Source organism: Harpia harpyja, chromosome 15 (assembly GCF_026419915.1).
Source record: "Harpia harpyja isolate bHarHar1 chromosome 15, bHarHar1 primary haplotype, whole genome shotgun sequence".
In the NCBI taxonomy this organism is placed as follows: Eukaryota; Metazoa; Chordata; class Aves; order Accipitriformes; family Accipitridae; genus Harpia; species Harpia harpyja.
Window position 1 is genome coordinate 27,716,431 of NC_068954.1, and position 24,703 is coordinate 27,741,133.

Consider the following 24,703-nt stretch of genomic DNA (forward strand, 5'->3'; position numbering starts at 1 on the left):
AATCACAACATGAAGAATATGGGTTTACACAGTAAGACACTGGTGTCTGATTATCTTTAGCTCAGTTTGGTTTAGACACCAAACAAAGGAGGACATTTTGGAGGAAACTGCACATATAAAACAGTCTCTTGCTTGTACTTTGAGAGGGGAGTTGAATGCTTTTGAAAATCTGGCTCCAACTGTGTGTCATGAATGATTTCCAAATCTGTTTGCATGTGTTTTACATTTCATTGCATAATTAACTGTAAGTAAGAGGGCAAAGAGAGGGTCAAAGGATCCCCATAAGCTTCCTAACTGTGTACATGTATCATAAAATCCTGAAGAGGATTTTATTTTTGTCTGATCCATAATACACTTCATGAAATCTTGGCAGCATTTCAGTTAATGGGATATTTAACACAGATATAGATCAGCATAGATACTTCTGATAGGAAAAGGTGATTTAAAAATACAGGTTTGTTGGTTATGTAAAAAAATTTCAGAGATTAAATGACCTGACAAGTAGTAAGAAGTATATCAGGTAAGTTAAAAAGTAATATTTAAAATATTTTACACTGCTGTAACCTAGTAGTTTTACTAATTTATAATGTTTAAAATCTTAAATTTTAACAGAAGATTCTGAGATTCTCCTATACTGCTGTCAAATTTCCACCATCAAATATCTAAACTAAAAAAAACTTTTACAACACATTTGTGCAAAAATAAGGCTGAAAACAGACAGGTTCTGTGTCACTTGATGTTGCACAGGTAACAAGCATTTGTTTGCACCAGCTGAATCACTGTAGTATTACTTATTTTAAGAATTCATTCAGTCAGCTTTAAACAGTGATTTGTAAAAAATGCCAAGTAGTCCTCAAAAGTTCATCTATCATACTCACAAATCCCGGGATCTCACAGACTGTTTCTCGATTATTTTGCTCTGGGTCACAGTAGATTCGCAGTTTTTGTATATCAAACTATAATTCAAAACACAAAAGATTTTTTTTAGAGAAAGAGTTAATAGTCTGACATTGTTAGTTTAAACTATACTCTTCTTAAATTATATCATCCAATGATAAAAAATGAATGAAATATTAAAAAGCAAGAGAAACTGGAAGCTCTGTGTGTCCACTACAGTTAAAAATCAGTTAAAGATGTAGAAACATTTTTAGTCAGGCTACTCACAATGATTAATACGTGCAGCCAATTAAATGTTCTGTAACAGAATTATTTAAAAAATAATCAATCCAAGATTTTCTTTTCTAAAATAATAGAAATCACTGCCCCTAATCCTTGGCAATAAATCCAAACACACAGAGCACGAATTACACTGGCTGCCAATATCATTGGGAAACAAGTTACAACAGCACAGGCAAAACCAACCTTTTCCTTTTTACCTTAACAGCCCTGGGAAGATGTTTCTACACTGACCTGTCTCTACTAGAGGTAAGATTTTTACGTTTCAGTGAAGCATCAGAAGTCATCCCTGACACTTGAAAGAATTTGCCTTAGAGTTTAGCTGGATAATGTAAAGCTTTAAAAAGCAAGCAATAAAAACACTGGCACCAGGGGAGCAAAAGTTTGTGCCATTCTGCTCTGTTGCTATACTTCAGAAAAAGTAAACCACTTACGTCAGTTTTTCTAGCATAAACTATCATGACTGCAAAGAGAAAAAAAGCCCTGTTACACTTATTTGAAATCATAGACTATAAGTTGGACTATACCATGCCTAGTAATATGTGTTTTCAAATTTAAAATGTCTCTACAATTCACAACACTTAAGTACATACACAAGTTTATCATCACTATACTGGAAAGCACTTCAGCCAGTAAGATCCTAATTAAATCAAGAACACTTGTGAAATATCACTAGAAAACATCTGAATCACAGCACAGAAAGAGAATGAAAATTCAGCAAAGCATCTCTGAAGTTTCTTGTATCATGCTTTGTATCCAAATCCAACTGATTTCTTTCTTAAAGGATTTCAAAATACCTTTTCACTGAAAGGTGGTATGCAGATTAATTAAAATATTTCTCTGTAATCATAGTTTAAATAGAAAAATCCTGGAAAAGTTTGACTGTTAGTGCTTTGCAGAATGCATCACAATCTGAGAAAGTGGAGAAAGGAAATACCTTTTTTAGATTATAGAAATCATCTGGAAATATAAAATTGCAACCTGAGGCAGATTTTCTACTTTTCTTCTAGTCCACTATCAGAAGAGGTTCTTACACAATTTGACATTCCTAAAATGTTTTCATTTTTAGTTTAGATAACATGTCTTGCTACTAACATTCTTTAACTCAGAAACTGTATTACTGGGAATCTATAAAAGTCCCATTTCTGCAGTGACTTAAGAGAAAAAACAAGACACGACAAAAACAAACCAACCAACCCTCTAATACTAGAATGCACAAAACTATAAAAATGGGATAATCCTGCACTGACAGAGAAAATGTATGAGACTGTTGATTACAATTCTGAAATCTCTACTTTCTTTGCAGTAAGTGCTTGAAGTCCTATGAGAAATCTGTGACAAACATTCAGTAGTTTTCACAAAAGGGTACTTTAGTATACGGACAATGTTACCACCAAAGATGCTGAGTCACACACACAGTGTGTCATCCAAGTTTCCATGTACGCTTTTAGAGTATGATAATAATAGAACTGAAGCCTGGCTACAAATACACAAATGCAGGAGTAACTAAGTAAAGACATCTGAACAGAGTTAATTAAGATGATGCAAAATACATTAATATATTTTAATAGGAGCAGTAAGGATCATGAAATTAGAGTACAAAAAAAGCATAGCTTTCAAAATAACTAAAAATAACGTCTACTTATGTGATTCAGTATTTCTTAGTACTGTTTCCATGACTGTCAGTCTAATTAGTAATGTCATTACCACATTGCTATAAATATAAGGAAACAATCTAATTAGCAACATCTGGAACACTGTCAACACAATAGTTTTCACCACTGGTCTACACAGCCTTTACCTATACAGCCTGAAATTTTAACGAGCTTTTTGGTGTCTGCAAGGACTGTAGGCAAAAGGACTTTAACATTCCTCAGAATAGAGGAGAACCTTGGTAGAGGGTTTTCGGGGGGGGGTCCAGCACAGCAGAATCAGTGGCAGTTTGAGTATCAAATATTTGCAGTATGACAGAAGCAGAGTTGACACACCTTGTAATTTTGTGACAGCTAGTGATGAGAAAGAAACTTCATCAAAATTTTGTTCTCTCCCTCTTTTACCAGCATAACCCATACACTGACGGAAGGAAATTATATGCAAGTGTCAACCACAGAGGAAATCCCCTGCTTTGAGACACTGCTTCCCAAACTCAGACAACCACGTTGCATCAAATTTGTGTTTCAGCAAAAATGAATGCCCCTTGAAGTCATCGAGACCAATTAAGCACCCACCGCACAGGATATATCAGTTGTGCTGAGTCCTCCTGATCATTTATGTTCCCTCTTAACTATTAAAATTCTGTATATTAAACTTCAGACCAGTGTAAATTAGAAGAGTAAGTTCAAGAAAACAGAAGGCAGCAATGCAATGTTAACCTATAGCAGAATTTCTGAATTATTGTGGTTTTAGCATATGCTTACCTGTACAGTTTCCTCCTTTCCAGAATACTTTCCTATTTGGGTTAGGCCACTAATGTAAATACCTAAAACAGGATGTAATGGCTTTGTTTCAATTTCTTGGTCATCTATATACAAAGTTACAAAGTCTTCTGTTACTAAGAGACGAATTTGATGCCAGCCTTCATCAAACAATGTCTAAGAAAAGTGAAGAAAACAGATTGTTTAAAACAAAATGTCTTCAGTTTAAATAACAATAAAACTGCATTTCAACGCTTAAACTACTGTTACTAGTTGAGATGATCAATATTCCAGATTTTGTCATGTAAAAAATTGTAAACTGTATACGCAAAAAAGTATTTGCCAAGTAATATTATAATTGAGAAAATTATATTTGGTAATAATTAATCCCTATTTCAGAATTATTTTATAACTCTCATAAATTTTTTCAGTCTATGATCTTGAACATGCTTAAACCTGTATTTGTTAAAAATATGAAGCCAGAGGCCTTTTTTTAGCAGTGGTATAATGTCTCAAACACTTCAGATCTTAAATCATGGTGAAAACAAACTGGTACTTGAAAATCTTTCTACTCAATCTCTTATGAAAAAAGTTTTAAAGATGACATGATATTGGCAGAAAGAATCACAATATTGCAATAAATAAACCAAATATTACATTCATCATCTCACAAAACATCAGGTTTCTAAAGCTAAGATTTAGTTTAAACAAATAGCATAGTTCTATGAGTAATAGAAAATGAGAGATACCTTTAAAGAAGTATTTATCCCACCTATCTTAGAAATGAAATTCAACATGGAAAGAAATGTCTTCTTCTTGAGCCTATCCATTAATTTCAAAAACAAGCTAGCTCTTCCACCTAGCCTAGACTAGAGGCTTATCTTTTACATAGCTAACTTTAATAAAGATTAATCCCACACCAAAGTGGTATACGTAAGAGTAAACTGAAACATGCATTCTTCAGTATATTATATATCTTTGTTACCTTTTGTAGACATTAACAGAAATTAAGCTTACTTCACTTAATAGTATACACCCTTAGATAGCACCTCTGTTTCTATTTTATTTTAATTTGTAGATTGGGTTTTTAGTTATTTACAATGGCTCCCATTACAAGATAAAATAAACATTTTCCTGAGTAGAAGTGATAAATTATCTTAAAGGTTTATTAAATTAAAAGGTTCATTAAAAGCATAGTGACATTTATAGCATGTTTAGAGACACACAGCTCTAAAAAGGGCCTGAACTTACTGTTCTCCATAACAGCAATACAAACATGCAGACACACACACAAAAAAAGCAAAAGTCTTATTTTCCTGGTGAAGTTCATGGATACCTGGGACTGCAGGAATAAGACTGATTTGTCACTGTAGCTGCCAGAAACAATTAAATACAAATTTTCAGATTGACTTGAAACTGAATTTTCTAACAATTTCCAGTAAATCAAGTTTAACATTGCTTCTTAAAAAAAAATAAAATTATTTCACTTACTTACAAATAATTATGAAAAGGCAGAGGATATTTGGGAAGAAAAAGTAAAATTCTCCATCCAATAAACAGAAGAATAAAATACCTCTCCCTAGCAAAAGCTTAGTAGTTAAGACTTTCTCTTGGATAGGAGTCCTTCCTTCTATGAGGATTTATGTTTCAAATTCCTTCAGCCTGATTTGGAGTAAGGATTCAAATGCAGGCCATCACTTCCCAGAAAAGTTGAACCCACTTGGCCATGAAGCGCTCCAGCAATAAATCTTTCCCACTCTTTGTCTGCCAAAGCATCCTTCTTTGTTCATTTAAACAATACTCCCTGCGGCAGGAATGGGAATCTCTGGGCTGCATATAATCTCCTATATGGCTACAAATGCAAGAGTAGACACATTCAATCTCCTTCCCTCTGTCTCACCTGCAACCAAGACAACCTTTCTCACAAGAGTTGAATACTTCACTGGAAATTACTGAAGAAAGATTGAAAGAGAACCTTCAGATTACACTAGAAGACAATAAAATTGGTTTGCACAAAAAGGGGACTCCCTTCAGTGAGAAAAATAAGCAGCTGAAAGGAATTTTTATTCAACAGAGAACTAGACAAATCCAGGTTGAACTCTCATTTTCTAAGTTGCTATTTACTCTTCTTGAGAAGAAAGTAACTTCTCTCATTATGTATTTTCAAGGAATTTAGACACTTAACAAAAACTCTCTCTAAAAATAGAGTATTTTCATTTACATTTTCTAGTCTCCATATCAAAGGCAGAAAATACTTTCCAGCATATATTAAGCAAAGAACTGTGTGAAAAAGTCTCTGTGATCTTCACAATTACCTGCTGGAAACTACTGAGTAGAAAACACCTGTAAAGTATTTACAGTGATGATCACTGTGGACACTCTGGAAAACATGGGTAAAGTACCCCCCATCTATTTTTAAATGACAAGTAGTCAAAAATAAGACCATGCATTTTTAAAAAACATAAAGGGCAAAGGAATAATGTGTACTTAAATGAGTATTCCAGCATGATGGTGACTTACTTCTTACCTTTACACGAGGTGCAGCAAAAGTAATAACTTGTGTGCCATTTGTTAAACTTGTTGTAGTGAATGAAAGTGTTTTCTCCTCTCCATTAATAGTGACTGCTATCTGTGGTCTCTTATCCAGACTTAGAATTCTCCACAAATCCCACGTTTTTTTTACTTTAAATCTTTGAGTGGAAACAAACACATACGATGGAGGCAGACCTTCTGGAAACACATTCCTAAACAAGGAGGAAGGAGGGAAAAAAGACAATACTTGAACATTTGTATAAATCTTAAAATAAGTCTCTCTCACTTTAAGCAAACGAAAAAACCTTACTAAATTTAGAAGTGTATTTAAAAATTTAAATACCTTGTCAGTTCTGACAGGTCAACACGTGAGGTTACTTCATAAGCTTTTGCATTAGTGGTTGGTATTTGAATTCTCTTTTTAACTTTTTTCTTCACACCTAATCCTACAAGAATGTCAAATCCTTTTTCATCTCGAGCTGCCACTGGAATTCTTGTCGGACAAACAGATTCTGCAAAGTAATAAATGCAAGTATAGTTCAAAATACGACTTAAAACTTTCAGAAAGTAACCTCCCATCTACCTAATTTTTTTGTAGCTGCCTTTCAAGAAATAAGAGAGAACTGAGAACTGCCAGTTAAGTATAACATGAGGGAAGTGACATGCAGAATCCTCAGAGACATGAAGCAAGAATACTGAGATGTCATATTGTACTGCAATTACATTCGCATACTATTTTGAATTGTCACTAATTGTAGTTAGAATATCTGACTAATAAAAATATTGAATTTAATTTCCAAAATTGTATGGTTTCAAAATGCTACAAAATTACAGATGTTAATTTCCACGATGCACTAACAATATGGATTAATCCAGCATCCCTCCTAACTATAAAACTGGGTTGAAAATGGGCAAAGGTAGTATTATCTACAACTTTTCGTCATCTTCTTTTGCTCAAAATGGACTCTGATCTATTTGTCTGTTACACTGAAATCTGCTTGAAGCTATTCTCACTGGACAAATATTGTCTGATATATTTTCTGTGAACACTAAAGTTAACTGAATGTTATCTCTAATTCTTTTTACACAAAAACAATACTAGTCAGTGAACCTAAGTTGTCTCAAAAAAAAAAAAGGTGAGATAGCAGAGTGAAATTTAATGCTAAAGCCACCATTGTATTAGAGTAATAATGAAAAGAAAGCAAGCAACTTTTTGTTTTAATGAAAATATGCTAAACTACTTACAATAAATACATTTTCATCATTCATTTCCGATTCTTTCTTCAGAAAAGCATCAGTTCATAGAAAGGGAAGATGTTACGAATACATTCCAAAGAAGGGGTGGAGAGCTCTCTCACCTCCACCTGGACCAGCCATGGGCTGGAAAACTCATGCTTCAGTGCCAGGGAATTATCAGCTCAAAGGTCTAGACTGGCTTCTCTTTATAATATGAGCAACGCTGCATGGCTTCTCTTTCTAACCAACCCAAGAGCAGTCAGAAGCTACCCCATTCTGGTGGGGGAGGCAGGATATATAAACTCTAAGAAAATTCAGCTAAGTGTCTGCGCAAACTATCTATGGTGGGAAAGGACAATCCATCCTAAGGGGACATGCCACAGGTACTTGGGGCAGCAGCAAGAAGCCATGTATATTCCCCTTAGTTTTCTTTTCCTCCCCACAGCAAAATGTCACCTGAGTCCCAAATTAAAAATATATTAAAAGTTATCTGTCCAGTTCTAGAAGAAAGAATTGCAAGAACTTTCTGCCTACATTTTGGAACTAAAATGTCTGCCTTCTGAATGCTTCAAAAAAAAAAGTCCAACACAACTTTCCTTCTCTCTCTTCTCAAAACACAGATGCAGGATTTAAGTCAACATACTTATGACATTAAGTAAGAGTAATAACACTTTCTTTTTTTCAGGTTTCTTCACTGTGCATTGTTATCATGGAAACATTTTCTAAACTCATTTATTTCAAAGCTGAATAACAGTAATATTGTCGTTAATACAGATTACAGATAATCATATACACTGACAAGAAAATGAACATAAGAATCTCTTATCAGTTACAGTATTAGAAATTTGGTGTAAAATGTAAAATAAATGCAGAAATAGGATTACTTTATGTGAGAGGGCCATTATTCTGGATCAATGCCAAAGTAACTATTCCAAACCAGTACAATACAAATTAAGCATGTGTAAAATTGTACATTAAGAAACTATTCTTTATTTCCAATGGCACATTGAAGAATTACATAAAAACATTCCCAGTAAGGTAGATCTTTTTTGGGTCTTCTGGATCATCTTCTGGCAGGAGTATTTTGATAGCTAACTGAGCCATTATACAGGATGCAGAAGTCAGTGGCAAAATCAAGAACTGTCTTCCATGGGAAACGAGGTTGTGTTTCCAGTCCACAGTACCAGCCACAGCAACTCTCTAGCCTATACTGAAATCTTGCTCCCCTTTAGTGTTTTTATATAGTTTTCAGATGCTTACTTTTTCCTTCCTGAAGCATGAAATAACTTTTCATTGTTAAATCCCATTATCTAGCACAAAGGAACTTTTCTCAGCATCCTCCAGACGTAATTCTGAGGTCTGCATTGAGTCTTGTTTTTAAATGCATTCCTGACACACAATCTTTTCTATATTTTTTCTAGGGAATATTAATACTACAGGAACATTTGACTTCCAGAATAAATATCAAATATTAAATATTCATGAAATATTTGGGGACTCTTAGCCACGTTGTCCTTCCTGGGTAACAGGTTCAGCAGGTTCTTTCACCCTGCCATACTCTAAAATGAACACTGGGGTTCCCAAAAGGCACACGAGAGCCCTCCTTCCGCAAGGCCATTCCTAACAGCACTGCTTGCTAGACGAACCACTACTGCTACACTACATGAACCACTGAACCTCAGCCTCCTTTTTCCAGAAGGGAAATACTGCCCTTACGTTCTTGTACCTATGTTCATGGATACCTATGTTATTTTTTTAGACATTAAAACAAAGACGATCAAGAGAGAATTGCAAAACTTTCAGGCAGTTTCGTGTGGTTGATCACAGCCATATCATTGCTGCTTTGCCCTCACAGAACTTCCTCTCTCAGAGTCAAAGTGAATCTTAACAACATGAATAAAATAATCCACCACTCAGATATAATATTTCCAGTTTACTAGTCTTTCAGTTCACCTGCTAAATATATTGTGGTTAGAAATGAAGCTGCCAGCTGGCTCTGATCACTCTTTGAGAGAGGCACCTCAATGCTAACGCGAAGGAAGAGCGCAACGTAAGAGAGTGGAAGCAAAGGGTCAAAGTAAAACAGAAAGTACACTTTTGTATACATAGTCAACATTTGCAGATTACTGCTGTAAGAATCGTGTCAAATATCACAGCTGAATTTTAAAGGATACTAGTTAACTTAATTCTGAGAGCAGAAAATCCATCTTGATGAAATATAATGTCACTTCTTCCAAACTTTATTTAAAGAAAATATTGTGTTTATTTGGGGGAATTTCTCCCTGCATGAAGTTTTATTTAGCTGCACTTAGCAGATTTAATTTTTGGACTGACTACTCTACTACATTAGCTACAAGGAATTATTATGATTTTCATAAGCGTATCAAGAAATAAACACTATTATCCTCAACGTAAGTATCACCATATTTTTTCAATGAAGTCCATACTCAAAGTGAGAGCAAATGAAAACTATTTTTCATTCTTACTAAGTGCAGAAATATGGTACAACTGAAATATGACTTGCATTAATTCTTGGTAATAAAACATGTACAAAATAGCACTGATAAATACTCACTTTATAAGAGAGTCCTTCTCAGTGATATATTCTAGAAGCAATTTGGTATCTTTTTTATATATACGGGAAGCCATTGTTTTTATATATATGGGAAAGTCAAAGTTATCAGAAAACTCAATGCAGTAATGCTGCTAGCATTCTAAAGCTAAAAAGTAATTTTACAATGTTGGTCTTGGCTAATTCTTCTATAAAATCCTTTTAAAAAAAGATCCTAACAGCTCATTACAATTCCAGGGACTTTTGCTAAGAGTCTTTCTTCTGGGTTTTTCAACACATACTAGCAGAAGAACTCCTGTTTGTAATGCTAAGTTATCCTCTCAACTGTCAAGAAGAAATGCTAGATTGTGGATGAGTACCAGCCACACCTAGGAAAAGGATAAAGTGAGCCCTATATTCTTAGCACTATGAGAATTGCTCAACTATTTTAGGATTTCTAAACTTTATCAGTGCAAAAAATGTGGGGTTCAGGACAAAACGCTACATACTGAAATTAAACACACACTGTGTTAAAGCACCATATCTTTCCCAAATATACTTCTTTGTTTAACAGAGAAAATAACATTTTGGGAGTGATGTCTGCAAACAAGATCAAAATTTAAGAAGATCATACCAAAGACTATCAGGTGCCTTAGATTATATTAATCATACATTCTGCTTGTGAAATAAAGAAATTACGGGTACAGAATTACATTCTGCACACCTAAAATATTTTATAATCAATTACCTTCACAGAGTTTCTGCTTTATAACTTCTTTAATTCTTGATATTGCAATATAATCTTCAACATAAAACACGTAAGTTGATGAAGGCTTGTTGGCAATAGCTTTAAGTTCATCCTCCTCAATTTCTGAGCCAACACCAATAGCAAACAAAGTGATTTTATTTTTCCTTGCTTCTGCTGCTACGTCTTTGACTTCATCTTGGGACTTTCCATCAGTAAGAACAACTGCTATTTTTGTTAAAAATCTTGAAGATTTTGCAAAAAGATGGTCAAAGGCAAACTGAATAGCTCTTCCTGTTCTTGTATTTCCTCCCAAGTAGTGTATGGACTCCATTTCCCTGATGAGGTTCTCAGTGGATTCATGAGTTCCGAGGGGAATTTCAAGTACAGGGTAATCACTGTACTGGACAACTCCAACTTGAATAAACTTTGGCCCTATGTCAAAATTTCTTGTAATGTTGACAAGCCAGCTTTTGATTATTTCAAAGTTTTCTGGGCCAACACTGTAAGAGCCGTCTAAGATAAAAACTAAATCAGCCGGAGCAGTTCTGCAACCTGAAAAAAAAGCAAAAATCAAAGCAATATTTTAATGAAGCCTTCCACTTTCTTCTTCCACAGGAAATATTTTTCATATCAATTACTGTTTGTATTAGAATCTATATTGACAAATACATTCCATTAAAAAAAAAACAGCTGAGTTTATCAGAGAAAACAAGATTTGTTTCTGTAAGCCACACAGATCCAACTTGGTATCGGAAAACCATACCATTTTGGTTTTTACATTATCACCAGAAAGAACTGTGAAAAATTCCGGAATTCAGTTCCTTAGCTGGCAATTGCATTTCATACAATCAGCAGAGGAATACATTTTATTTTTTTCCATATCTCTCTGTCTGCAGAGATGATAAACATAAAAACTCATTTTTGTTAGCAAACCAAGCACACTGCAGAGGAAGGCTATAGTCTGAATACTCCAGAATTCAGCAGTAATATCCAGTCCTTTTACAAATACATTTTAATTGACTTCTGACACTGCTACATGGCACTTACAGAGCTAGTTATTATAAAATCCTGAGTCTCCATTGAATGTTGCTGGTAGCACATTCTGATTTTAGTAGAAAAATGCTCAGTGAACGAGCTTAACCTCCAGAATATAAGATCATGTAAGCATTTAATAAATATAATGTAACTGCATTATGATTAACGCATGGATTCAGCTCTCCTAGCTGTAGTCATTTACAAATGGAGCTTTTAGAATAAATTGCCAACTACAGGCCATGAACTGACACAAGCATTTCTACAGGACAGTCCTATCCATCTTACATGCACATCCTCAGATGGAGGGAGCAAGTCTCTCCAGGAGAGAATCACCTTCCATTGACTGTGAAAGGAGCTTAGGTAACTGACACACAAGGTACCAAGGAGATGGCCAAAACCAGCAGAGATTACTTTGATCCCATGGCACATGCAGTCATGTGGGTTGCTGTGTATTACTGTGCTTTCTGTTTTGTGAAAGGCTGCAGCTCCACCACAGGAAGGAGAGCTTTGCCTTGTCCTGACATCTGCCTACGGACACTTCTGGTTAGGTCAGGATTTCACCTTCCTTGAAAGCAAGTGACCACAGTCTGCTGGAGAGGTGCTTTTGCAATGCAGGTGGTGGTGGGAGAAGGAGTAAGGGGCGAGCTGAATGCATCACTCTGTGGTCCAGAGATATGAATCACAGAGTAATTTCAGTTGGAAGGGACTTTGGACATCATTGGACCCTGCTGAAAGCAGGCCCAGCCTAGAGCAGTTAGACAGAAAAAAAATATGTCTTTCTAGAGACCAAAAGGAATTTTATGGAGTTTGTTGAAAAATACTGAAAATTGCTGGCTTGAAAGAAAAACTGGAGGAAAAAGACCTACCCTGAAAGTATCACTGTGGCCAGAGGAAAGTTTTCCACGCTTTTTTTATTCAGCCACTTTGTCTTTTAAAAAGCTACCTTGCTTTAACTTTTTCTTTTCCATAAACCAGATTTAGACTATAAAACTTGGTTTGGTGGGGTTTGAGATGGTAATTTTGAAGAATATGCTCCCAGAGCTAGGGTTATCTCAGCTTCCTCTCACAGAAACTTTATTTTTCTTATTTAGTTTCTCACATAACATTAAGCTATCCAAAATGTGACTTCTGAAGAAATGAAAATATAAACACTCAAGACACAAGTTTAAATCAAGACTGGAGCTTTACAGTTCCATCTGCCCCCTCGGGCATTTCCAAGACACAAAAAGGACTAAAGATATTCCCTTCCTAAAGGAGAAATAAGATATTTAAGTTACTTATATATTATAGGGATTTGCACCAGGAAAATTATACTGGAAAAAAATCACCATCAACAGAAGTGTATATGTGGACCTGAAAATAGATACTATGAATTCAAGGTATGCTTTGAAGTTGCCTTTGCCTGAAATACAAAAATTAAGACTTACTTGCTCTTGTTTCCCCATCTTCAGCTGAGATGTAATCATGAAGTAGCAGAATTAATAGCATCTGAAAAAATGTTATGATCTGTGCCATGTGTATTGTATTTTCAAAGTCTCAAGATTAAACTAGATGGGGAAGAAATGAAAATAAAATACAGTGTTATTACATTACAAAACAAATCCAAACTTCTGTATTTTAAAACCTGTGCATGAGGAACAACTTTGAATCAAATCTGCAAGCCCAGATGCAGGCCAGCCTGCAACGGACCACAGACCCATAAAGTGTCAGTCAGGCATGCAAGCCCAAAATTGAGATTCTAAACTCAACAACACTCACCAGCCTTTCTGTGGAAGCTCAGTTTTCACCAAGGCACATTTATATACCTCTCCTGCTAGGTACAGACATGAGTAGTTTATATTCCCAGTCCCAGTCACACTTGTCCAACTGCTATCCCACTCTGCAGCCATTACCCAAAGACTTGACAGCTACTGCTCCAAAATACGGCAAGTGTTTATGTATCAGGTACTGGTGGGGAGATGTTACTTCAGTCTCAACCCACATACCTGGCTACTTCAGGGACTGTGGGACACTTCCCACTCCTCTGCCCCAGGGCTGAGGCTGCCACCAGGAGTCAGGGTCTCAGCAAGTCCCAGCCCTGTCCCAGCAGAGCCAAGCCCCGTAAACTGTGTACCATAACATCCAAGGTTATATAAATTATAAGCATCTTCAGCTTTTGATTTTTTCCTCTGTTTATGTCTCCTTTTTTATCATCTTCTCTGAATCATATCCCCAAAAGGGTCCTCAAGCAAACATGCAATTTGGGTCTCATGTTGCTGTCATAAATATTGCTTGACAAATTCACTTAAATGAAGTCATATTTATTACTTATGTTTATTCCAAAGAAAAAAAGAATCATAATGGGCAAAGATACATTTTTGAAGTACTGTATTAGAGAGCCATTCACTTCAAGACTCAGAAAAAAAGTATACTGAATCTCTTTTGTATTCTGCCTTCTCATCGTCCAATGCAAAATGCAATTTTTCTAACATTTTATCCTCCGCTACAAAACATGAACACCCTGACAAAAAAATGGAGGATTAACTGCTGGGCTGAGTAAGTGCATGCACTGGTGACTGAGAACTGGCATGGGTTGCCCAGAGTCTCCGTCCTTGGACACACCCAAAAGCTTTCTGGATGTGGTCCTGGGCAACCAGCTCTAGGGCTTGGACCAGATGACCTCCAGACCTCGCTTTCAACCTCAAGCACTCTATGCTATGACCCTTTGATTTCTACTAACCTATGTGAAGTAGCACTTGTTCATGTAAGTGGAGATTTGGTCAATCAAATGTCATGAATATAACAGAGGACAGAATTTTACAATTACTTATATATATCTTTGCATATTTTAACCGAAACCTTTTTCCCCATAGACTTATTTGGTTTGCATTCAGAACAACATTGTCTTTTGTGCTTTGTAGCTGGCCAACCAACCTACTGCTTTTAAATTTTCCCATATTTATGGGAAAATCTCTAAACCATGAAAAAAAAAGAAGCTAAATTCAGGACAAATTTTCAGTAACAGTTCAGGGACAATTCATTGCACTACCCTTCAGTGTCACTAATTTTTTACATGTAGCCAGAAGACTAAATATTCCTCTTCTCTCTACAGGCTTTGCTTTGTCAGTCTTTATCTATTACACACTAGTTCATCACTAACATTCTTGCTGCTTTTTTTCAGCCCATTTCCTAGAATTGAAATGCCTTCCTTGCATAAGGCCAAGACTCCTTGCCTTTTCATATCTTTTTCTTCTAGTCATAAACCTTCACTTAGACCACACCAAAATGATCTACACACTCACCTAAAAGGTCAAATATAAATGAAAATATTTATTACAAAACAAAATTAAAAGTCAATATATGGGGGGTGGGGGGTGAAAGCTGTGTGTATTTGTCCTTTTTATATTGCTTATCTTTAATTTTTAACTCTTCAGGTTAGACAAGGTGTCCACCACATTACCAGTAATAAGGTACTGGCAGATGTTCTGACACTTCTGTAGTGCTGGAAAATACTGTTCTCAAAAAGTACACCAAAACACAATTCAGCATGGCTATTGCAAGTGCCTCTTAGGAGAAGAAATAGGTAAATGGAAATACATAACTATTTTCTTTTCCAAGACTAGTCAAGGGAATAAACTGAAGAGAATGCCATTAATCACTATAACATACTGAGTAGCCATCCAACAGCCAGTAAGCTGTTATCTGCAACAAAATTCTACAGCAATTAAACATAGACCTTTCTCTCTAAAGATGTATATACCTGACATGATGTTTTTAGGAAAATGATACGGGGAAAAGGGATTACAGAGTTGTGGGGGCAACACAATAACAAGTAGAGAGGTAGTAATTTCAATGTCAGGTTAATTTCTAGTAGATTCATGATCTGTATTTGCCAAATAGAAGATGTGCCACAAAATCAGTAAGTTGATTTACTCCGGCTTTTCAGTCTGCTGCTTTGCTTTTTCCACTGCTTATAAAGCACTCATTCCATTAAGACCAAAAAAAAAAAAATTATCTCCACAAACAACCTCAAGAAATGCACAAAAGTCAATTTCCAGGAAATGCTACTCCTACTTAGTATAATCCCCCAAAGTTAATAATGCCAAAATATAATTATTATATTATTAAATATCACCTTCAGATTACAAATAATTGCAAGATAACACCATACTTTGTTATTCATATTACTTTGCATCAGAAAGGGTGAGAAACCAGATGAAGCACTTTGGGGTCTATGGGATAGGACATAAGATGCACTGTTCCAATGATGCTACACAAATACTGGGATGTCAACTTCATTTAAATGGATTAAGTGGCACTTTCTTGTTCCAGCTATTTGAAAAAGGATCTGTTTAAACAATGAAATCAAGTGTTCAAGAAACAGACATGTAATACATGAGAAAATCTTACCAGAAGAAGTGGACAATTTACACTGATTATTTCTAACAACTTGATGGTTTGTAACATTCATCATTTTAAAATCACTTTCAGCCTTTTCCATGGCAAGTGTTTACTGAACAGTAAAACACGTCTCACGAGGCCAAATTGAGTGATACCAAAGAAGAACATATGAAATTAACTCTATGTGGGAATTTGAATAACAGGTAACCAAAGAAGGACAACTGCATTCTTTGAGAATATCAGAAAAATGTCAGCCTATAACTGAAAAAAAAAAGACAGACTACTGTACGGAGTGCTGATATATATCAAAAACCCACAATGCTGGCCCCAATAAACTATAAAATCCTATAGATTCCTCCCACCAACAACCCCAAAAGAAAAAGGTCCAAAAAACTGATAAAGAATAGTTGTGAAAAAGGTGACTGAGGAAAACACCACAACAGTACATAAATTAATTTTTGGTGTTTGTTATCTCTGTGGTTGTCTAAATGGTTATTTATGTAAAATCCATAGAATTTATGTAAAAAGAAAACAAACCCCAAGCAACTTAGTGACTTCACTAAAAAGAGTACAGGGACTGCTACCATTAGTATTGCACTTTTTTTGAAAATAAAACAGCACGCTAAATCTACAAAATTATTTTAACAACACACACCTTGCAGCACAAAACTTGTATGTGCTCTGTGCCATAAGCGCAGGCACTTCAGTTCAGGGGGGGACCCTGGGATCCTGCTTGCTGGCACAGCTCTCCTTTCACTAACCCCTGCAGAAGCCATTAATGCCTGCCTTAAACTGCACCGCTCCCTTTCATTTCTGCTCATCCTTCCACAAACATTTACCCACTGGTATCCTCAGGGGTGAACACCCCCACCCCCCACCCCCGCCCCAATCGGGAGGAACGAGACAAGCTACAGGGAAGAGGAAGAAGCCAGCTCAGAGCTGGCTGGGTGGGGAGAGCAGGGGGCTGCAAGGAAGCCCTGTGCCCCCCAGGAAGGAGGTGCTCCACAGAAACACTAATACTGCACCGTGGGAGAGGTACATGGGACAGCAGCATTTACCAGCTGTCCTGGAGTACAGGGAGTGTCAGGGAGCCTGGTTTAGGAGCAGAGGGAAAGGTCATGTCAAAACCACGGCAAACAGGAGATGAGGGGTGTCACAGGGGAAAATTCATGGGGATATGCTGTGGTGTGCTCCACTCATACACCCAGCTGAAATGTGCTGTCCTCTGAATGTTTCAGTTCTGTGTTCTATCATTCATTTGCATTCATCTCAATCATGTACATATTTTAAAGAACAGGCAAAAATTAATGGCAGACCCCTCGTATGACCCCACTGATCAGCTCTCATCAAGTTGTCTTAAAACTTTGCAAAACAGGAGTCCCAAAAGAAAAAAGGTAGAACCAGAAAGAAGAAATGTTTGCGAGTTCCTCCTGGCCCCAGCCCCACCTACCCCAACAGAGAGAAGTGCTGGTCACCGTGCAGCCCTGGCCTCACATGAGGGGCATATCCAAAGTCGCTCTTGCTCCACCAGTGAAAGAAATAATACCGGGAATACCTTCACAAGCTATCAGGCATCATTGTGGGGCAGTACAGGAGGGAATTACAGCGCAGGAATCATATATGTCTCGCTTCTCACAGTGAAGAATTTATATTCTTCACTAGTGAATGCTACAGCAGCCTTCACTGTATGCTTTTAATCTTGAAAGACATTAAAGTAATGAAACTATCACATCAGAGCAAGATTTCTTTTGGTGGAAAGCATGCCTCAACTTGTATTTCTTAAAAAGAATCAGTAAAATAGTTGAAAAAGCAAGCTATTCTGATTTGCAGAATCAAACTGTATTCCCTCAACAGATGAATTTTTCCATCTATTTGTGAGAGTCCTTCTGTGTTTCATTTGCAACAAAGCCTGAAAAATATGAGATACTGAACTTGAGAACTTCATTAAAAGTATAAAGCCGAATAACTATTTAGAGTCCAAAATGGACTTATTAATAGAAACCAAAATTAAAAGGATAAGCCCAAGACTTACAGCAACCAGCCAATGAGGATTCCAGGAATTATCCAGTGTTCAATTTATTTGAAAGAAAATAATAATATAGCACTGCACTTTTAACAGTCAAAAGAGATGCCAAACCAACAACTCCAAAGACCAAACTTCTATGTCTTGTCGACACAGTAATTATAGCACAAGCAACAGAAGTGTACTTGAAATTACGTACAGAAAATACTTGCCCAAGTGCCTTATTGCTACCATGGAGAGGCCACCATTAATACCAGCCCAGGACCGCTCCACTGACATTTCCAAAAGCCAAAATTCATCACTGCTGATCATGTCGTTTCTATCTCCAGTTTTTTTAAGAGAAACAGAGAAAGGTGGCTCTATGGTGGTCCATGGAAGTGCTTACTGCTTTCTCCTCTGCCCTTGAGAGCTCTGCTGGCTGCTACAAGAAGTCAGGGCCCTCATGCCAAACTTCTGCTGCTGGAGCTGGAGGAGCTGGGTCAGATTGTGCAGGGAAGCACTAAGGGATGGGAAATCTGTCCTAGCACTGCACAGGCAGAGGGGACGGGATTCACACTTGCTCTTATTTCCTCTGCATCTGCAAATAGTAGCCAGGATTCGACGATCCTTATGGGTCCCTTACAACTCGAGATACTCTATGATTCTATGATATTATGCTAAGCTATGTGAAAAAAAAAAACAAAAAAACCCAGAAAAGAATATTTTAAATAAGACTTCTAGCCCCTGTCTTTTTCCAAATTATCTGTTGTGATTAGTTTGCGGTTTTACCAAATGTAACCAGGAAAACACATTCATCAAACTGCTTTCCCACCTCTCAGTTATACCAAACCACTTCTAGTATATGGAAGCTCATGGAATAAAAATCCATACAGGGTGACTAAATAAATACACAGATGTTGCATCCAGCTCAAATAAAGGGTTGCGGACTGAGATAGTATTAATGGAGAAATAGCACACGTGTTACTGTATTTTTCAAGGCATCCCACACAGCTATTTCATTTTTCCACCTTAAATGGGACAGTGCAGTGCACCCAGAGGCTTTATAATTCTGGTGATGCACAGGGTGGCAGGAGCAAGCCTTTGGCTATCTCCCAACTCCACAAAACTGTTTAAATGAAAGCCGCAAGGGCCTATCAGACATTAACTGAGATGAGATACTGGGTTGGGTGGACCTTTAGTGTGACTCATTATGGCCATTCTCCTGTTCTTCACTGTATGCTTTTTATCTTGTTTTTTTACATGCTACTTTTATAGCAAAAGGGATGTTTAGAGTGAGTGGAAACAGTCCCCTGGGGTAAAATTGTCTAACTTGCACAGAGCGATTCCAAACAGCTTATGTAAAGGCCTCTGCTCTGAGCCCCCGAAATGAGGGGTTGTAGAGTACACCAGATATTTTTGAGTATCTTTGAGACTTGCATCAAGACTCAGGCAAGTTTCTGTGCATCTCAGAGTAAATTAAAGGTAAACCCATAGCAGCGCTAATAAGCATCAGGCCCTTGAACCACGACCCGCAGGGCAGCAGTATAAGACCCCGTTCTCCACCAAAGCAGAGTTAGCGGTGCATTATTTCTATCTGCACCAAAGGCAGGAAAGAAAGAGGGTACAATAAAGCTTGGCTGCATCAGCCCATGCCCTGTGAGTGCATGGTCAGAGACAGAAAAATTACAGCCTCCCCAGTGCACATTCAGTTTTTGTCATGTTTAAGCAGAAAACTCAATGAAGTTTGGAAATTAGTGACATACTGACTCACCTACATGCTGTGCCATTTCAGGCAGCTTTAACCAATTAGACAGTTTCTGCAATGTATTTCTTGCTTTCTTCTGGGCACTGCAATTTTGCTGTGCAGCAGCATTTTCACAAATGGGACCACTGAACACCTCCAACTGGGAAGGAAATTGAACTCAGGTTCCCTCCCTACACAGTGGACAAGTGCTACAGCCATTACTGAAACCAACAGCCTCTCCTCGATTTTTTAATTAATTCAAGGCTGCCAGTGTGTTAGAGATAGCAAAGGCATGCAACTCCCAGGACAGCTTTGCTACGCAGAAGTGCACAGAGGTTCAAATGACAGCATCTCCTGTATGCATGCACAGCAGAAGAATTTCACATGCAAATTAAGCTTTCAGTAGGAAATTTAGGTGCCTAAGCAGATTAGGCAGTATTTGCACTTTGCATTTAAGACGCCTAAAAGGAGCACCTTCTGTAACTCAAAAGGCAGTTTACTGATGCAGTCTTTCCATATCCAGCTTTCCACCACCCAGATAAGTATATCACTTTACTCTTCCCAGGAATACTCTCTGAAGAAACTTTCTATTTAGAGCAATTTGGAATCTTTCAGCATCAAAAATATTTGCTCTTCAGTGCAGTTTTGTCACTATTCAAACTGGGGAATGGAGAGAGAGAGATTTCCTTTCTCCAAAAACCCTGGCTTCTCTGCTGCATGAAGATTTCTTGCTGAAGAACTACACTGAAGAAATCTACTGAAAGGAGGAGTTCCTTCCTTCACTTCTTCGCTAGTTACTGCCTAAGAAGGAAGCCAGGAAGGGTATGATTATAACCTTTTCCAGCATTCCGAGAAAATAACCAGACTAAAGGTTATATATATTATCTCACCTTCCAAGTATGAATTAACACTTCTCTAATATTACATCACTGTTTAAACATCTCTTAATTCAACTAGAGATCGTTAGGTTTGGCCTACAAAGGAACAAATATTAAAACATTACTACAATAATGATTGAAAGGACATACAGGAGATTCTTTGCATTTCCAAAACTTATGCAATACTACAGAAACCGTACAGCAAGAGCAAAGCAACCCTGAAAATCCTGATTTAGAGTCATTAAATAATGTGGAAAAGTAATGCAATATTGCACCATCTTCTTTTTATATTTGTTGTGCTTTCAAAATTAACGGGGTTTACAAATAAAATGTCTGGGCAATTTACGTTTAAGTATTTATTCCTAACTCTACCATATACTACCAGTCCTAAGCATTCAAAAAGTCTATGAGGTTACTCCAAGTCAGTTACTTTTATCAAGTAATACATCTGCATCTGTATTTATTTCCACTTGGATTTCAGTCCCATTCTGCATTCGTGTTTTCCACATATTGTTTCTCCTCATTTAGTTTTCTTGGTGGGCACAACTGATGAGGTTATTGCAAACATTTAAAAGAATAACAGCATTTCCTGGGAAGGGTGAAGCTGTGAAGACATCATTAATTTAGGCTCTGTTTACACATACATATACATACATAAATGCATGATTGTATATAAAAATAGATAAAATCTCCTACAGTGATGAGTACATTAGTATTCCCCACACCATTTCTTTCTGTTTCTACGTTGGAATGAACTATTTTGGCATAATCACCAGTATAATTACATTCATACCAGGAGTGTTCTACAACATTAAATACATGATTATACAGCAGTTCAGATGAGTTTTTATTAGTAGAGGTCAAGAACAAAAATTACGTGTTTAAGTTACACATATTGGGAGTTTTCTTTATTTTTTTAATAGTTAGTACTATTGCAACAAGAATGAAAAGTAGTTATAAAATGGTTCCGTTCTGGCTAAGCAATATCTGTACTTAGTCTATATTAAGAATACATGGCTATACAGAGAGTACACAGTTCGAGGTGTTTTATTTCCTAACCCTGAAATCAAGCAGAAAGCATTGCCTGGACTCCCTTAAAAAGAAAAGGCTAATAGGGCTTTTGCTTGGACCCTCCCTCCCATCCCCACCACCTTTGCTCTCTTTTCTTTTTACAACAGTGGCAAGGGTAAGAGGCACAGCTTTGTTTCCCCTCCCTCTAAAAGTCTAAAAGCCTACCTGACAGAGAGACTAAAGAATAGAGACCTCCAGAGCTGGAGAAATACATGAAAGAAGTGAGGAGAGATGCAGGCGAAGATCTATTGCAGCTAAGTGAGTATATCAAGTCCACAGCTGCAACAATGTGAGCTGTGCAGTGTTGATTGCAAAGCGACCTGGGTTAGCTGAAGGTGAATGTCTAAGCACCTGCAGAAAGTGAATGAATATTGGAGACCTCAGAGAAACAGTAGCATCACATCTCATCTGCATTTTCAGAAATCAGCCTCACCTGCTGCTGAATATGCATCTGTGGTCCCTCAAGTACGCACTAGTGTGGTCTGTTCCTGCTGCTCAAACGTTATTTTGGATTTCTCCCCCAAAGTTCAGTAAAGGCACTAACAGCTACTTCAAGTTTATGTTTGATATTTCATTCATGCCACAGCCACAATTTAAATCTCTCATTAAAAATGGTTGACTTAACAGTCAAAAGAGCATTGCCCAAACTACTGACAAAGCAAACCACTTCAATCTTCACCCCAAAAGGCATTTTAGGGATAGGTAAGAAGAAAAACAATGAACCTGTAGTTTGAATGAAACTATTCTGCACCATGATTACAATTTCCACTATTAGAGGTATTCAATATAAACAAAATAAACCCACAGGAATTAGGACTACATGGTAAGATTACACTCCATATTTATAGCTTCGATACATACACTGCATAAAGTATTATGTAGATTATAAAAAGGAGCAAAGAGGATTAAATAAATTATCATATTTTTGGCAGATTTTGGAAAGGCGGCTTTGTATCAACTGTATAAATGCTTTATACCAACTTCAATGCTGTACATCGAAGACCAAAGTAAGCAGTTGTTACATATTATATCCCAAGCAGGAAGATACATATTTCTGAAGGCAATGAATCCTCTTAAGTGGGATTGGCCAATTGTTTATTTTTCCTATGATTCAGTAAAGCACAGCAAACCCACAGACTTCTCCAGTCTACAGCAGAGAAAGTTTGTATTCATGCTCCAACATCTGAAGTCACAGCAGGTTTGTGTTTTTAAATCCAATTTATTCGGGTACTTGCACTTTGTTGGATTTATTCCCACTCTAAGAGGATGCTGTGCCAGGTGCTGGCAATTAGTTATTATGGGTTAAAGAAAAGGAGGCTTACCACAGCATTTGAGCTGCTGGACTGATATACAACTGATTGGAAAACAATACAGGATGGGCAACTTATGAAAGCAACCACAGTTGGCAACTCAGCGTTCTGGCTGCAACAAATGAATTTGAGGTCTCCCTGGAACACATGATTTCATCCCGCCTGAGAAAAGCCTGTGCTGTTATTTCTCTCTTTATCAAGCAACTTGAGATTCCACAGAATTTTCCCTCCTTGGATGGACCCAAGGAAAACAAAACAGCTAATCAATAGGATAAAATCTGACACTCCAACTGTACAGTTGAAATTAACCTAGCATACGATAATAGGATTCTGCGTAAGAAACGTTTTAATCTACTCCTACAGGAAATCACAAAGTTCAAATTTTGAATGTGCACATGTATATCTATCTATGTTACCAAACAGGGAAACAGAAAACAATTTAATACAAATGACTACCTGGAGCAATAGTTTGGGAGACCATTTTGTCTGAGCTAAGGAATGTAGAGTTCAACTGGGCCAGTGACAATTGTTGGTAAACAGAAGGAAAACAGTCACTGGGGCACATAATGCAATAACTGGAAATTATATATAATAATTATATATAATTATATATAATTTAGCAATGAAACCACTATAGAAATTGGCTCAAGTCTGAGAGAAAGGTACAACAACCTCTAACAATGAATGTTGATAGAGGCATAAAGGAAACAGAAAAACAGAACCAATCCAAGTAAGAACTTCTAATGCAATTTAAAGACTACATTTGGATCATGTCTAGTTGACAAGAGGTACATGGAATTCCTCATCCATTACTGCTGTGGTCTCAAAGTCCTCAGGAAAGCAAGCCAGATGAGGATTCAGAAACATTGTCAGTGCTACCAAATTCAGCTAGGTCCTGATATGTCAGATACACATTTCTTCCAATAGCTCCTCATTCACTTCTTTCTTTTCCCCTAACGTTTATTTTCTTTCCATCCTTTTATTTTTGTTCTCCACTTTTAAAAAAAGGACGGTAGGGCTGGCTTAGCTAAGATGTTATTTGCAATGTGATGATTACAACATTTGCTGTGAAAACAAGACAGAAGCAGTAAGAAATACACAACAGGTGATTTAAAGTAAGTTTGGTATGTGAAGGAAAGAATAAGTCTATGGGTAGTGTTTGCCTCCTGCAAGTTAAGGGCCAGCATCAGAAATAGAAATTATTATTTTCTGTCTTCCTATCTTTTTCTTCTCTTCATTTGTCTTGTTTATCCCTCAAACAGGTTTGGATTCCAGCATCAAGCACAATGAATCAAGCCCATTGGTGTTATTCATAGTCTTTTTCCACAAATTACACTTAATGCTATTCTCAGTGTTAAGTACTGTCAAATGCTGGAGGGGATAAGAATGATGACACAGACCCCTGCTTTAGCTGAAGGTTTCAAAACTTTATTTGAAAGCTTAGTCCTTTCCAATTCTTTAACTGCCCTCCCTCTTTTTCCATCATTTCCAGAAACATTCAATAAAAGGCAAAAGAGATTAATTTTTTTTTTTTAAATAGCAATCCATGGGAAAAGCTGGTTAAAATCTCTGTTCAAGCTTCAAAACTTGATTTTATTATTTTACACTATAGAATGAATGGAAGTT

At 36.8% G+C, this 24,703-nt stretch overlaps 1 protein-coding gene across 1 annotated transcript in view; it reads right to left on the reverse strand.

Annotated features, from left to right (window-relative positions):
• COL21A1 (collagen type XXI alpha 1 chain) overlaps positions 1 to 24,703 on the reverse strand; it is a 118,409-nt gene that overhangs the window by 76,436 nt on the left and 17,270 nt on the right. The window contains exons 2-7 of the mRNA XM_052809268.1: positions 13,120 to 13,239; positions 10,658 to 11,209; positions 6,466 to 6,634; positions 6,118 to 6,334; positions 3,594 to 3,767; positions 879 to 956 (exon numbers count right to left, since the gene is read on the reverse strand). Of these exons, the coding sequence (XP_052665228.1) occupies positions 879 to 956; positions 3,594 to 3,767; positions 6,118 to 6,334; positions 6,466 to 6,634; positions 10,658 to 11,209; positions 13,120 to 13,207 (1,278 nt within the window). The 5' untranslated portion in view covers positions 13,208 to 13,239. The remainder of the gene's footprint in view (positions 1 to 878; positions 957 to 3,593; positions 3,768 to 6,117; positions 6,335 to 6,465; positions 6,635 to 10,657; positions 11,210 to 13,119; positions 13,240 to 24,703) is intronic.